General features: G+C 37.2%; 1 protein-coding gene and 4 long non-coding RNA genes across 6 annotated transcripts; 2 read left to right on the top strand and 3 right to left on the bottom strand.

Moving 5' to 3' along the window:
• Positions 1–1,570: 1,570 nt before the first annotated feature.
• Positions 1,571–3,087, bottom strand: LOC114841473. The gene is made up of 2 exons (XR_003783131.1): positions 2,034–3,087; positions 1,571–1,963 (listed from the first exon to the last, which is right to left on the bottom strand). It is a non-coding gene; the product is annotated as an uncharacterized LOC114841473 (long non-coding RNA).
• A 605-nt stretch (positions 3,088–3,692) lies between these two features.
• On the top strand, positions 3,693–5,884 carry LOC107043181. Of its 2 annotated transcripts, none has more exons than XR_001461213.2 (4): positions 3,693–4,032; positions 4,430–4,877; positions 4,989–5,203; positions 5,357–5,884. It is a non-coding gene; the product is annotated as an uncharacterized LOC107043181 (long non-coding RNA). The 2 variants fall into 2 exon arrangements; XR_001461212.2 differs by having other exon boundaries at positions 4,989–5,254.
• Positions 5,885–6,063: 179 nt separating this feature from the next.
• On the bottom strand, positions 6,064–8,335 carry LOC107043183. The gene is made up of 4 exons (XR_001461214.2): positions 7,996–8,335; positions 7,208–7,599; positions 6,464–7,095; positions 6,064–6,242 (listed from the first exon to the last, which is right to left on the bottom strand). It is a non-coding gene; the product is annotated as an uncharacterized LOC107043183 (long non-coding RNA).
• A 431-nt stretch (positions 8,336–8,766) lies between these two features.
• Positions 8,767–13,576, top strand: LOC107043177. The gene is made up of 4 exons (XM_015264541.1): positions 8,767–9,368; positions 10,399–10,967; positions 11,052–11,340; positions 12,597–13,576. Exons 1-4 carry the CDS (start codon positions 9,347–9,349, stop codon positions 13,157–13,159), a joined length of 1,443 nt encoding a protein of 480 aa, XP_015120027.1. The 5' UTR covers positions 8,767–9,346; the 3' UTR covers positions 13,160–13,576.
• A 168-nt stretch (positions 13,577–13,744) lies between these two features.
• On the bottom strand, positions 13,745–15,324 carry LOC107043178. The gene is made up of 4 exons (XR_001461211.1): positions 15,208–15,324; positions 14,823–14,921; positions 14,657–14,749; positions 13,745–14,548 (listed from the first exon to the last, which is right to left on the bottom strand). It is a non-coding gene; the product is annotated as an uncharacterized LOC107043178 (long non-coding RNA).
• Between the last annotated feature and the right edge of the window lie 763 nt (positions 15,325–16,087).

Raw genomic sequence — 16,087 nt, 5'->3', positions numbered from 1 at the left:
GACCATGACCATATTGGTGAAATATCGTGATGACTACGTGTAACTTTTATTTTAAAATACACCTGGTTATCATGATATTTACAGTTAATTGCAACATATAGCAGTATTTCGTATACACCACTGTATATCAGCACCTCGGATACAATAATACATTTTGTTTATCATTGTTTAAAAATCATAATCGTATATTAGTCAAAATCAATTGTTTTTTCTAATTTATTCTGGAGCCCCGGTACAGTGTCTACCTATCAATTGAATAAGAATTTGATCATTTTAATCCCATTTTTAAAAATGAAGTGAAATAAATACAATTAATGTTGTATATAGTTACATTGTACGTCAGTGTATACTAACACTTCCCCTTTCCTCCATCTCTCCCTTCTTTCAGCTAATTTTGATTTGGGAAATGCAAATTAACACCTGGAAAGACCTGCTGCAAGAGTAATGCCAATTGAAATTTATGTAGATCCATATCACCAGCCTGAGGTATACTTACGGCACCCAGTGAATTCATCAAATATTGCGCAATGAGTGCAGAAATTCAGCGATAAGTAACACACAAACAACCTGTTGTCGCGTTAGGCCCGTGGATACAATTTTCCGATCGTGAATGCAATACGCCGCTGGGTCAAATCAGGGAAGGCAGGAGTTGTGAGGAGAAGACGGAAACATAGGCGATTATTCGAGGAAAGTATGATGGTTTTTTTTCGCCCCAATAGATATAGTTCTGCAGAACCTACTGGAGTTATAAATTCCAGTAGTCTATAGAGTAAATTACAGTAGTCTATCTATTGGTGGAAACTATTGCAAGCCGGTTAGGTCTTTTGTGCAATTTGTAGAGGTAAGGTGATGATAGACTGAAAATGCGAAAGTTCAGTTTTTAGTGCCGAAAAGTTCTGGTAGTTTATTCCACCAAGAGAGAACTTGCTCTCTTGATGGTTCAAGTCGTACTGACTATATAGATTTTACAAAGTTGTGATATTTATACAGCTAGGTAAGGGTGTAGAAATATTGTGATTGGTTCGGTGGTGTAGATGACGAGGATCGGTTCTGACATGGAGAAAGGGGTTCGAAAATTGATGATTCGCTCGGCGGTGCCGACAGCGAGAGTTGCTGGGCCGACGCGTGAGGGTGGTCCCTGGGTCAGTGAGGGTTGGTCAAGAAAAAAAATAAACAGCGGAACCACGATTAGTGTGCGCAACGCACTCAATATCTAAAGTTCTCCAGAGGGTCTTCGTTGTTGTAGGATGTCCTAAATTGCTGTTGATCTGTTGGTGTCGATTGCTGTGCGGACAGCCCTGCGAAGCACAGCAATCCCAAAAATGATTCACAGTAGTTCCCTGCGAACTACTGTGAATCATTTTTTTCATTTATTCCCACATAAATTTTGGAAAAATCAGGTGTTAATACAGTGTGTGGCTGACCTCCGTCGGGTTTTGTTGAATCATTGAATAAACTTAATACAGCGTATACTCTTGGTGTTAGTATATGCTGATCTACATTACGACTAGATGATGATTGAAATGAATGTAGTCAATGAAAAACTTTCTGTGTTAATGGAACAGTTAAAGAAAATTACTGGACTTTATTTGCCAAAATTCTAATTAACATCTGATAGATCGGTTATACTAATTAACATTGTTACTTTTAACCAATCGATAATTTTTTCACTCGCTCGTTAGTTATTTATTATTGCTCCCATCATTTTTGCAAACACAAATGCTGAAACTTCCACATTTTTTGAGTTATTCAAATTTCCTTTGAAATGTATGCAGTACAATATGTGCAGAAAAAACAAGCGTTATTAATGTAGTTTCAGTATCCATCAGTGTATACTAACACGTCATTGGCATTTTTCCTCGCTTTCCTCCCTGTAAATGCGAATTAATGCTTAGAAAGACATCGGGGCTAACTATGAACCAATTGAAATAGTCCTCCATGGGTTGTTCATCAGCCATGATCGCTGAAATGGTTTCAAAAACGATAAAAATGTAAAACATGAAAAATTGATACGTTTCGTGGTTTGTAGTTACCTCATACATCAATGTATATTGAAAGCATTTCTGCTGTCATATGTTGTCCTCTATTTAAGTACGTGTACAATATGAGGGATTTCGCAGAATAGCCGCTAATCGACTAGTCTGAATGTAACAAGCAAAAAAAGCCAGTGTTCGATGCAGTATATGGTAACTAAGTTACTTAAGCAATGCAAAACTGCCAGCACAGGACAAAAGTATTCAAGGAGCAACGGTCTACTTTGGCCATACGTTGTTCTCTTTTTAAATACAAGTAGAATATAAGGGATTTCACAGAATAGCTGCCGATGAACTTGTCCTCAAGTGGCAAGTGGCCAAACTCTATTCATTTTTAATTTTTTTTTTTATATTTCTCTCTTTTTTTACCATTCGAGTGATCATCACAGGTGACCAAATTGTAGAGGACAATCTTAAATAATTGATACTCAATCATGGTCTCGTTCCACATATTAATTCGTACACATTACTACAACATAAAAAAATGAAACAAAAAAGAAAAATCGGGTGTTAATATACACTGATGTAGCTTTAGACCGTTAACATTTTCTCCTTGTGTTTTGGCATTTCCATCTTTTTGGCCTCTTTTCTCATCATATAACAAACCAAACAAAATGGTGCTTTGGGAACTCGCCTATCTAGCACATTCTTCACGTCTCAAAAAAAGCATTTTTTTAAATTGTCAGTTGGTCAAAAATTTCATGAAAAAAAAAAATTCTTATAATTTGCCAAATCCTCTTTTAAATAAAGTTAAAATTTGTGTTTGCAATTACTTGAACAAAGGTGGCGAACATTTCTTAAAAGACCGATAAAAACAATGCAAATAACAATTTAAAAAAAAAAAGAAAAGAATTATTTTATCTGTTTGATATATATTTGGAAATATATATTTTTATTTTTTCAATATCAAGGTTAGTAAGTTAAAATTTATTAACTGTTACATAATACACATCTCAATAAAAATCAAAAACCCGTTGGTACAATACAATGGGCTTTTGGTGGAGAGCCATTATACACCGGTGTATATTAACACTCGCAGTTAAACTCGTTGAAGTTCTCCATCTTACCTCAAAACTACCTACGCTACCTACACATACCAACTGCATGGCTGTGTGGTCCTCAGCGTTGGGCAAGTAATTTACCTCCGGTAAATTACATGGTTTTTTCCGCGTAATAAATTAGGTAAAATACCCAGCATGCATTTCGACTTTTTTACGCGTAAAAAAACCCCATGTGGCGCCATCTGTCGGCACTTTGCGGAACCACCGAATTCTTCCGTCTGTTGGTAATGATGCCTCAACGAAAGGCGTCCAGAACCCTCCAGAACATTCCCTGGTCACCCCCAGGTACCTAGCCGACATAGGTCACTAATTAGAAAAATGATCTTATGTACTCGATTGTACATCGTTAGTACATGATTGTACAGTGATTTTTTTTGTTTGTACACCCACCAATTAATTTAAAAAAATTAATGAAGTTTTGGCATGATTCTAGCCGACAAAAATTTCAAACTGTTCAATCAGCTCAAGTTAGGGGTCTATCTCAAAGGAAATCGTTTGTACATTACGAATTTGATATTATTATCGTTTGTACAATCATCATTTATTAGTTAAAGCTGCGGTAAGTAATCATTGTCAACCCCCCCCTCGCCCCGCAGATCATTGGTAGTTCCTACGTTATCGACATTAATATTTACATACACTCTGGTCCGTTGTTTATATCGTTGTCCATATTATTATTCCATTATTTATCCCAATAAATGAACATTGAATGCTTCGAAGTTACAGTTTATTAAGCATCAATGGGTACATTCGTTTTTTTTTCGAGCACGGAGGAATACTTGTGTGCAGTGTTCTATCACCTTGCATTCTGACAGGTAGAAAGGGTTATGGTTGATTACAATCATTAGCAAAAAATTTACTAATGATTTGCACCAGGAGAAGGTCCGCCGATGTTGGCACATGCCGAGTGATTTCTCTCTTCGAGGGAGAAATTGGCAGTAAGTAAAATTGATTTTATTCCAAATTCAATCATTCATTCTCTTTATTTTTTTTACAGTCGATTCCTTGTAAAAATTTCGTATAAATAAATGACATTAAATTTCTCATGCGCAAATTTTATATTTTCATTCAGTTACTTTCATTTGATTGATTCATTTTCCCTTTTGGAAGGCAAAATTCAATTTCACCGTTTATTAGGGGAAACTTGAATAAAACCTCAGACAAAATTCGTTTTTTTTCCAAGACTTGATCAGTAATGGCTGAATACCTTGCTCCCAAAAAATAAAAAAATTCTCTTAGACTCATCTCCCCGGCACCCATCTCACTAGGAGATTTTTCCACCGGAAGGACCTTCTAATGAACATCATGATTCTTTCATTTTTATGAATCTTTCAGATCAGATTAAAGTCAGAAGACCGACGAAGATGATTCATAAACATGCCCAATTCTTCGCAGTCAGGCCGGAGATGTTGAAGTCTGGGTGGCTGAAAGATATTCCGGAGCACTTGCTGGGATTTGAGAAGCAGCTTGGAAGGCTGGAGATGTTCTTGTCCGCAAAAATACCATCTTGGAGGGCTCATCAGTCTTGACTGATGCTGTGGTCGATCCCAGGATGTTCCTCGTGCAAACCGATGAGTCCGAGGGACCGTCCTTTGGGACGATTTTTGGAGTTGTGGGGGCTCAGGGAAATTCATGTGGGGCTGTGGCTGGGGCTGGTGCTGAGTGAGGAGGGCAACTTGGCAGTCATCACGCAGGCGTTGAAGTGCTCAGCTGCTGTTGTCCAGGTGACACCGTATGGGAGGATGAAGGGGGAACTCGCTGGGAAGCTGAGGAGGCACTGCAGGTAGGTCATGGCCTGGAAAAACTCAATTAACTTTTTTTTTCTAGTAATTTTGAGGTTTTTTTTACAATTCTCCATGGAATTACGATTTTCATATACTTTCTACTCCACAAGGATCCAACAGACCGAGTAGTCGCCCTCTCCGTCTTCGAGGCCTCCGCCAATGTCGAGAATATGACTCCAGACGTTCTGGACATCCTCTTCAGAAAGTCTGACGATACAAACCTCTCGAAACGCCCCCATCACAAACCCCAAGCGATGGAGAAAACAATGAAGAGGTCAACTGCTTCGGTCTAGAGTCCTCTCTGAATGATCATGATAAATTTTCTGTAATTTATTTGAATTTATATTGATTACGAACTTCTCCAAGATTCTCTCTTGTACGTCTCAGTATTTATTCCGTTGACTTGAATTCAAACCTGATTTAAATATATCTTGGAATTCAGACGATTAAAAATAACAATATACAATTATTCCATCAGATTATCTGGACTCGTCGCATATGATCAGAAGTACGATCACTTCGTAGCCTATTGTCGTCGTCGTACTGGCAAATGGGAATGCCATAATGGACTACTCAGCAAAGTGCAACCTGTCAGAGGAAATCCAACAATTCGACCTGAATGCGCACTGTTTTTGATCAATCCAGATGAGTTGTAGTCTTCAGTCGTAATAATCAAGAAATTATTAGGAGGAATGAAAAAAAAAATCACTTTTTTCTGTATGATTACGAAAATGTATTTTAGCACATCAAGTAATTGAAAACTAATTTCTATTTGAAACTGTTATCTGTGAACAAATTCACATAGTTATAGACAAACTAGATTTAGTTATTGAAGCAGAGGCGTGTATGCAATCATTACGTGGTATAATTAGAGTGCAAATGTACAGTGTACGTGTTATACGTAAGAATAACATTTTTTATAACAATTATTGTCCGGTAGGATTATTTCTAATACGTGTACACAATCTTCCTAATGAATGACATCTATGATAATTATTCTTTTCAATTAATCAATGTTTTTTTCATGACTTATCATTTTAAAAAATGTTGCAGAGCTTTGGAGTAATAGTTCATGGAGTTTATTGCAAGATAAATTGATGATCGGGTTCACTTTACCTTAAGAATAATTGAAATATTAAAAACACATGGAATTTTCAATTCAATGTCAAAGATAGAAGCAAAGCATCAGTTCTAATAAACACTTTATTTCTCTCATATTTTGTGAAAAAAAAATGATAAAAGTAGAAATGTATTGTATCTCTCTAACAAATGACATAATTTTTGAGATTTGGAGAAGTTTCTCTCATCCAGGGCGCCTAGTTTCCCTTGTGATACCTCTCATTTAAGCCAGAAATTCGTTTATCCTGAAATTAAAAAAATATATTTTATAAAAAAAAATTATTATTCATTATCAATAATAAAAATGATAAAATTTCAGAATAGTTTGTGTAATGATTTTATTTCAAATATTCATTATTTCTTCTCATTTTTTTATTGATTATTTCTTGCCTCAGCGAAGGGGTCGTTGAAAGTTATGGTTTTTGAGCTTTTTTATGGCAAATATAATGCTACTGGGATTACTTACTCGAATATCTCGTTCAGGCATGGTTTTAGTGAAAAATATGAAACTATCTTTCTTCTTGAAAATTGAATTTGCTGAAGAATATGTAGAGTGAAATTTTCCGCTGAAGTCAACAGTTAACGAGATATTGGCAAAATTAGTTGTTGAAAATTGTTTTTTTTTTATTTTATTGAAATTTTATTTTGATTTTCTTTCTATCAGGAACTCCTTGATGAAGAGTATTAGATGAAACTTGAAGAGAATTCTCCCTCGAGGCAGTTTATCAGAGCCCCCAGAAGTTTGAACGGCTGCAGTCTCGCTGGTGCGTGAATTTTTTTATCTGAGATGTTATTCAGAGAGATCTGGATTAGAAATGGGGAGTCCTCCGTATCTCTACGAGGTCCAGTCGACTCTCTCAGACATTCTGGCACATCAGAATCATTCAGCGAGGACTCTCGATCGGAGCAGTCGACCTCTTCGTTGTTTTCCCCATAGCTTGGAGCCTGTGATGGAGGGGATTGGGGGCTTTGCAGGCGTTTCGAGAGTTTCATATCGCCAGACTTGCTGAAGAGGATCTCCAGGATCTCTGGAGTCATATTCTCGACATTGGCGAAGGCCTCGAAGACGGAGAGGGCGACTACTCGGTCTGTTGGATCCTTGTGGAGGAGAAAGTATATGAAAATCGGAATTCCATGGAGAATTGTAAAAAAAAACCTCAAAATTACTAGAAAAAAAAAGTCAATTGAGTTTTTCCAGGCCATGACCCACCTGCAGTGCCTCCCCAGCTTCCCAGCGAGTCCCCCCTTTATCCTCCCATACGGTGTCACCTGGACAACAGCATCTGAGCACTTCAACGCCCACATGAATTTCCCTGAGCCCCCACAACTCCAAAAATCGTCCCAAAGGACGTTCCCTCGTACTCATCGGTTTGCACGAGGAACATCCTGGGATCAACCACAGCATCAGTCAAGACTGATGAGCCCTCCAAGATGGTATTTTTGCGGACAAGAACATCTCCAGCCTTCCAAGCTGCTTCTCAAATCCCAGCAAGTGCTCCGGAATATCTTTCAGCCACCCAGACTTCAACATCTCCGGCCTGACTGCGAAGAATTGGGCATGTTTATGAATCATCTTCGTCGGTCTTCTGACTTTAATCTGATCTGAAAGATTCATAAAAATGAAAGAATCATGATGTTCATTAGAAGGTCCTTCCGGTGGAAAAATCTCCTAGTGAGATGGGTGCCGGGGAGATGAGTCTAAGAGAATTTTTTTATTTTTTGGGAGCAAGGTATTCAGCCATTACTGATCAAGTCTTGGAAAAAAAACGAATTTTGTCTGAGGTTTTATTCAAGTTTCCCTTAATAAACGGTGAAATTGAATTTTGCCTTCCAAAAGGGAAAATGAATCAATCAAATGAAAGTAACTGAATGAAAATATAAAATTTGCGCATGAGAAATTTAATGTCATTTATTTATACGAAATTTTTACAAGGAATCGACTGTAAAAAAATTAAGAGAATGAATGATTGAATTTGGAATAAAATCAATTTTACTTACTGCCAATTTCTCCCTCGAAGAGAGAAATCACTCGGCATGTGCCAACATCGGCGGACCTTCTCCTGGTGCAAATCATTAGTAAATTTTTTGCTAATGATTGTAATCAACCATAACCCTTTCTACCTGTCAGAATGCAAGGTGATAGAACACTGCACACAAGTATTCCTCCGTGCTCGAAAAAAAAACGAATGTACCCATTGATGCTTAATAAACTGTAACTTCGAAGCATTCAATGTTCATTTATTGGGATAAATAATGGAATAATAATATGGACAACGATATAAACAACGGACCAGAGTGTATGTAAATATTAATGTCGATAACGTAGGAACTACCAATGATCTGCGGGGCGAGGGGGGGGTTGACAATGATTACTTACCGCAGCTTTAACTAATAAATGATGATTGTACAAACGATAATAATATCAAATTCGTAATGTACAAACGATTTCCTTTGAGATAGACCCCTAACTTGAGCTGATTGAACAGTTTGAAATTTTTGTCGGCTAGAATCATGCCAAAACTTCATTAATTTTTTTAAATTAATTGGTGGGTGTACAAACAAAAAAAATCACTGTACAATCATGTACTAACGATGTACAATCGAGTACATAAGATCATTTTTCTAATTAGTGACCTATGTCGGCTAGGTACCTGGGGGTTCCCTGGTCCTCTGGGGTAGCATCTAAAGGTTCAGATAATGGGCGCGTTTCGCAATCGACGTAGTAGCAGTAGCAGTACTGCAACCCTAATTTTGCTTTACTGCAGCTACGGTAGTTGATTCCGAAACGCACTCAATACCTTGTGGTCCTCTGCTGGTGCATTGGAAACTAACCTGTGGCCCAATGTTGGTCGCGATAACATTCTTCAAACTGCTTGACATAAGAACTCTGAGAATCATAAGCTTATTTCCAAGAAGTGCAATAAAAGTGTAAAAAACAACAAAGTTTTGTACATAGCAGAAAAAACTGTACAGTTTGAAATGCTCAAATGAAAAAAAAAAACAAAAAAAAACCTTGAACCTAGAACCTGCCAGCAAAAAAAAACAGTCAGTACATCGTTTGTCGGAAAATCATCATAACCTCTCATTTTGACGGCTTGCAAGATGACAACGGTTGTTGTTCAGGGTCTTCCTTTGTGTCATCTGTCCCCTCGTCACTCGTTTCACGAAGATGACAATGAAAGTGTTATCGATGATGATCGCTGTTGTGGAAAGGATCTTGCAATATTGGAGACTCTCTTCAGCCCTCATTGCACGAATGGATCGTTAAAATGTGTGTATTTGTGGTCTCGCGATGGAAAATTTCGTTTTTGTGGCAAGAATCTCAAGAATTTTGCACAAATGATTTTTGATGACGCTGATGATGCACGAAGGTAAATCTATTGTATCTTCTTCTTCATCAATTGACAATCAATGTCAAGGGTGTACTGGAGTGATTCGTAAATTGTACAAAGTGTTTGAATTTTTTTCAGACGTAATACCACGAGTGCTTTAAAATTGTCGAAAATTTTCTGAAATTTTTGTTGCTCAGCAACTGGTGAGGCAAGTTTGGCAGGTTAAAAATCACGAACGCGAAGCGCGATTTGTTTGTCGATAATTTCAGTTGATGTGCGACGAAGTGAGAATAACCGAAAATTATCGCTGTAATTTTTCCCACGCTGCTCCGAAAACCGTCAAATCCTGAGTTCCTGTTGGCTGAAATTCAGATGGGAGAAATAATCTCTGGAGACGCTGTGCAAAATTTCAGACAATTGGACCGTTTGTGAAGAGAGAAATTGATTGTCAAAGTTGGTCCCCATACATTATCAACTGAGCGATAACATCGAGAAACTACTTACTTTGCCGATATCGCCATATTAGGGGAGGCTGGGGTAAAACGGACACTTTTGACTTTTTCTAAAATATTAATAAGGGGTTGAAATGTTGATAAAATTTAATATTTTTTTTTCTCAATACAAAGAACAATTCTTTCCCTTTGTGACGAGCCTAAACTGAGCTCAATTGATCAATTTGTTTCTGAGTTATGAATAATAATAAAAAAGTCTAAAGTGTCCGTTTTACCCCACCCTCCCCTATAACCTCATGTATGAAACTGAACTTTAATTATTTATTGTTCTTCAGAATGCCTGGTGAGGTGGTCTGAAAATTTGCACAGACGTTTTGTTTGCACTTATAAATCTCCCATAAAAAAATCAGAGGTCTGTCACATTTCCTTCATTTTCGTGTCCAGCTTATGACTCTCCTTAATTTCTCTCCTCACAAACGCTCAAATTGTCTAAAATTTTGCACAGCACTTCCAAATAACTTTAAGATTACGGAGAAAAAAATTCAAACACTTTCTATTGTTTTGAAAACCTCTCCAGTGCATCCTCAATCATGTAATTGATTTGATTCATGTTTTAGAGCCTGTGATGAGTCAGAGACACAACAGAGAGATTGTTATGGAGATAAAAGGCGACGATTACGTTCTAACTGCAACTTTGATGTCAGACCAATCCTCACACACGAGTAAACTGCCTGATGACTGTCTGCGCCTTATATTTTTGCAGCTCAATACAAATGACATCTTCCGAGCCGAAGAGGTTTGCAAGCGATGGGCGAGTGTTGCTGTGTCATCTATGAGGTCGCTGGATTCTTGGATACATTGCAATGATGAGAGACACGCGGAATACCTGATTGACAAGTACGGCAAACATCTCAAGGCATTACAATGGATTACTGCATCATCAGCTTTGATTCCTGTCACACGTGGACCGTGTGAGAATTTGCAAAAATTGTCCTTGGCAGTTTGTCTTGAAGATTCCAATGTAATTCAAAATAATGTCTCTGCATTGTTTGCTAAACTGGTCAATCTAAAATCGCTGACATGCGTGGGATATACCTCACAACCACCACTTGCGTGTATCGATAGTCCGCCGGAAACCTTGAGAGAACTGTGCATTGAGACAAATCACGCATTTTCCCATCATTTCGTAAGTATATCATCGATTTGTAGTTTACATTTCATTTGTCCTTTCACATGTAACAAGTCTGATTATGTTCATTTGTCTGAACAGAATGTTGATTTCTCAAAACTTGTGGACCTGGATCATTTGACATTGAACGTTAGTCCTCGCTTGGGTAACATCGTTGGAATAAGAAATCTTCAAAATTTAGTTCATCTGGATCTGAGAGCATGTGCCGTAGATTCCGCTGATTACATTCAGGACATTCAGTATTTGAGAAAACTCAAGACACTCAAAATTGATTTGTTCGGCATGAATGATGAACGGTCTATTGTTGTTGATTGTGCTGTTTCAAAAATGTTGGAGAACAATCCCAATCTGGAGACTCTATGTTTACACGGTGAGTTAAAAAAAAACAGGATAAATAATACAGTCCGACAAAATTTTGATATTTTTTGCCCGAAAGATGGGACTGTGCACACTTTATGGATTTTGGTGTGCTGATTCCGATTTTTTCAACACTTTTTTGATTGATGCGATCGTTGCTGAGAAAAACAATGTTGAAGTGGCGAAAAGTACCCAAAATAGGCATTTTGTAAATTCAATTAAAAAAATGAATATTACACGTACAGAGATCAGATAAAATGCAAAGAAAAGACGAAATTCGCAACTTTATTGTGAAAATGAATGTGATTTTTCAAACATTCTGACGAGGTCCTAAAAAATGCCTGCAAAATCATGAAAAATCTTCTTATTTTTTAAAATGATGATGACATGGCGTCCAGTCTGAAGTTACATCTCCGCGTGTATTTTTCTGCATTGAATTTGACATTTCTGTCACAAGAATCGTAACCGAACTGGATCAGCAAGAAAATTAGAAGAAGATACAAACAGAAAACTCTCACAAATCGTCCACAAGTATCATCACTTTAGTTCACAAGGCAGAAATGTCAAATTTAGTGCAGAAAAATATACCTGATGATGCAACTTCAGACTGGAAGCCATGTCTTATTATTTGAAAAGATTGGAAGATTTTTCATCAATTTTCCACGGCCCCGTCAAAACACTGACAACATAAGATTCGATTCAGTGATAAAGTTGCGAATTTCCTTTTTTCAGTACTTTTTATCTGATCTTCACATGTGCAATTTTTATTTTTTTGTTGAATTTTTTTTTTCTTCCAGCCCCTCCACCGTACAGCTCTTCGCTTTTTACGGTCTCTTCTCATGTGTTTGTGTTTTTACTTCCAGCCCTCCAATTTCACTTTTTCCGCCATTTTTCCAGTTTCCAAAGTAGTTGTATTGTGTCGCCATTTTTCTGTAATTTAGAAAAATGGCATTCCAGAGTCCCGACCCAGGGATTGAACCTGGGTCGCACGGGGGACAGACTGGCGGCTCATCTGTCACGCCGGGGCGTTGCCCCTTTGTTGAATTTACAAAATGGTTATTTTTGGTACTTTTTGCCTGTTCAATGTTTTTTTTCTCAGCAACGATCGCATTAATCAAAAGAGTACAAAAAAATTCGAAATCAACACACCAAAATCGACTAAGTATGCAGTCCTATTTCTGGGGCAAAAAGTATCAAAATTTTGTCGGACTGTGCAATGAATGATAATTATAATTGTCCCCAATAATTGTCATCATTCAACAATTTCAGGTTCAAGGAAACTGACAGACAGAGCAATACAATTACTACCCACACTGCGAAATCTGAAATCCGTAAGCTTCACAAAAATGAGATTAATCACTCTCAAATTTCTCGGTGAAGCTCAAAACTTGGAGACATTAAATTGCGCACTCTGCAAGAGAGTAACGAATGAGAGCCTTGGAATGGTTGTCAAATCGTTATCAAAATTGCACTACATTCATGCCATGAATTGTGGCATAACTGCTGCATTTTTTGCAATTGCTAATGAAGCAGTGAAGTGCAGAGAGAATGGAATTGGCTTGAAAGTGAAAACTAGCGTGCGCAAGAAGAAACTTGACAGGACGGGGTTTTCGCCTGTTTTGAAGATACAAACTTGGACGCTCAATGATATTAATTACAGTGACGTGAATGGTAACGACAGTGAATACGAGACTGATGGGGAACATGAATGTGATGATCGTGGAAGTGACAACGAAGATGATGGATCTGATCATGACAGTGATGGTCATGATAGCGACGCTGATGAGGAGGATTTTGATCGTGATGACAGCAGCGGTGATGATGATTCTTAAGATTTCGATCGGAATCATGATTTTTTGAATTTTCTCGACTTTTTCAATTGTTCAGCAAGATTCCTGAATGTTTTCAGGCTGGACCCATTTTCAGTCTTCGACTGCCAACCGAGATGATAACCGAATCGCATCTACCTGCACTGTTGACAGATGTCAGAGCGAAATCTCCTCTGCATTTTCGAGCACAGAATTTCGTCCTCTAAAATTCTGTTTCTGTCGACAAGTGAAACAAGAAGTCGTTCAGAATTTTTGGCATCGCTTCTTCTTTCTTGCGCTGAGGCCATTTTATCGTCTATTTTATCGTTCCAACGGATTTTTGATTCTTATTGACATGTGTATTATGTAATAGCCAATAAATTTTAATTCATTAACCTTAATATTTGAAAATAAAAAATAAAACTTTAACTTTATTTGAGAGACGATTTGGCAAATTTTATGCAATTTTTGACCAATGGAAATTGGAAAAAAAAAATTTTTTTTTTGCGCTGAGGTGTTAACATACACCGGTGTACAATGGCTCTGCATCAAGAGCCCATTTTATCGTCTGAAGGGTGGGTGTTAATATACACTGATGTACAATGTAACTGTATATCACATTAATTGTATTTATTTTACTACATTTTTAACAATGGGATTAAAATGATTATATTCTCATTCAATTAACAGGTTGGCACTGTACCATAGCTTCAAAGTTAATTTTAAAAAAAAATTGATTTTGACCTATTGACAATTATGATTTTAAAACAATGATAAACAAAATCTGATTGTATCCGATGTGCTGATATACAGTGGTGTATACGAAATATTGCCATGTGTTGCACTTGGCTGTAAATATCATGATAACCAGTAAAGTGCAACATATTATTGCGATTAAATTCATAAATAAAACGCAATACTGATCAACGCTGCGTAGCGTGCGCCATTTCTAGTGTTATATTCATAAAAACGGTCACTAAACATACTGCAGCGTTGATCAGCATTGCGTCTCTAATACGTTGTTACCGTCAATTGGATACTCAGCTCATGATTTATTTATGAATATAATCGTAATAATATGAAAACGAATCAAGCGAGTTAATAATTGCCTGATTTTTAATGACAAATTTTTTCTAATTTCTGGCGTTTATGGGCAGGAAGACTCCGTCCATCTTGTCTGAGACACTCAACGAGGCAGTTACCTACTGCGCTGAATTTACCTTCAGAATTGGCATCTCGCACGGCTGATTTCAACGTGGATTGGCGCAATTGCAATTTCCTCTTCCTGAGCTTATTACGATTGCCCTGAAAAAACAATCGTTCCTCATTTATTTTGAGAAAAGCCTTTACCATTCCAAAACGCAGATAACAGGATTGAGTGAGAACAAGTGGCGTCATCATCTTCACCCTTTCCTGAAACAATGTAAAGTAGGGTATTAACTTGCTTGTTAAAACTAGGGAATTCTTACAACGTTTTCTCTTAAATTTTTCACAAGTAAAATTATCAAAAAATTTAATTACTCTATTGACTTAGGTTCCATTCTTGCTGGCGAAATAAAAAACTATGACTCCTGCTGGGGAAGAATGAAGTAAACAATGGAGTTTGGTCACAGACTGAAAAAACCCAAATGTTTCTTTCATATTAGCAGTCACTTCGGTAATAACATTTAAAACGTTGAACACTTACACTATATCTCAATTGCAGAGCACAAGACTTCATTGTTCCAATTTTAATGGCTTGCCTCCCAACTTCAATTCTTTTATTTTTGAGGAATAGCTGACCTTTCTGTTTGAACAAAGACATAACAATTATTCGAAGAAGCTGAAGTACCAAAACAGTTAATATCGATCGATACATGGGCAAAAAAATTTTTTTTGACGAGTGTGAGGTTTTCACGAGCCGAAGGCGAGCACGTGGTAAGCACGTGGGGAATGCTTGTCTGATTATCCTCCCGAGGGTTGCATACGATTTTGTTGCCTATATGCGGCGAAAGTGATTCTTCTAACCGAGCGAAGCGAGGTTAGAATCCTCACTTTCGGCGCATGTAGGCAACAAAAAATTATTTACGGACCATTTTTTTTTTTGAGTTTTGGTTCCGACTGAAAATTTTCCGGCCGCGTAATTGTTGAAGATATTTTTGTTTGTGGTTATGGCACCGACGTGGAGAAGCGGAGTAGCAAGGATGCGCCCAAACTGAAATGCCAAACTAGAAACTACACGGAGAAAAAAATACATCGTAATTTTGTGAGAATCCTTCCAAAAATTAGTGTGCTGTTCACCAACGCTGGGACATAACAGGGAGTCATCGGAGAATTCGTTTATGAACATTATATATATTTTAAATTATGTTGAAAAAACAATTGAAAATAATGTTCTAAACAACTATCTGCTTATGCATTGATTTTCGAATTAAAAAATTAATTAATTCAATAAGTAAATTAATTTATTCACACGCTCGGTTTTGTTATCTGTGAAAAATAGACGCAATATATCCAGAGGAATGAAAATTGAAGGGAGGTGAGGGGGAGGGGTCTGAGATTACATTTTTATGAATTTTACCTCTCCGGAAACATGCGCTGATTTTTTATAAATTAAAAAACATTAATTTCGGGGAAAATACATGATTATGCGGTTTCTCCGGGGGGTTGAAAACACCCGCATATATCCGGAGGGATAAAAATTTNATGAAACAATTTAGGGGGGTGAGGAGGAGGGGTTGAAATTATATTTTTATAAAATTTATCGCCCCGGAAACATGCGCAGATTTTTTATAAATTAAAAAAAAAATGAATTTCGGGGAAAATACATGAGTATGCGGTTTCTCCGGGGGGTTGAAAACACCCGCATATATCCGGAGGGATGAAAATTTAGGGGGGTAAGGGGGAGGGGTTTGAAATTATATTTTTATAAAATTTATCGCTCCCGGAAACATGCGCAGATTTTTTATAAAT

Source organism: Diachasma alloeum, unplaced genomic scaffold (assembly GCF_001412515.2).
Source record: "Diachasma alloeum isolate Michigan unplaced genomic scaffold, Dall2.0 Dall_scaffold_00551, whole genome shotgun sequence".
Lineage (NCBI taxonomy): Eukaryota > Metazoa > Arthropoda > Insecta > Hymenoptera > Braconidae > Diachasma > Diachasma alloeum.
Note: the sequence above shows the minus strand (reverse complement) of the source record. Positions and strands in the feature narration are given on the sequence as shown.

Excerpts from the sequence above, each read along its gene's own strand:
- LOC107043177 (XM_015264541.1), top strand. The coding sequence starts at position 9,347 with ATGACGCTGATGATGCACGAAG. Across the intron at positions 10,968-11,051 it reads ACGCATTTTCCCATCATTTC|AATGTTGATTTCTCAAAACT; the intron begins GTAAGTATATCA and ends TTGTCTGAACAG. Across the intron at positions 11,341-12,596 it reads GGAGACTCTATGTTTACACG|GTTCAAGGAAACTGACAGAC; the intron begins GTGAGTTAAAAA and ends CAACAATTTCAG.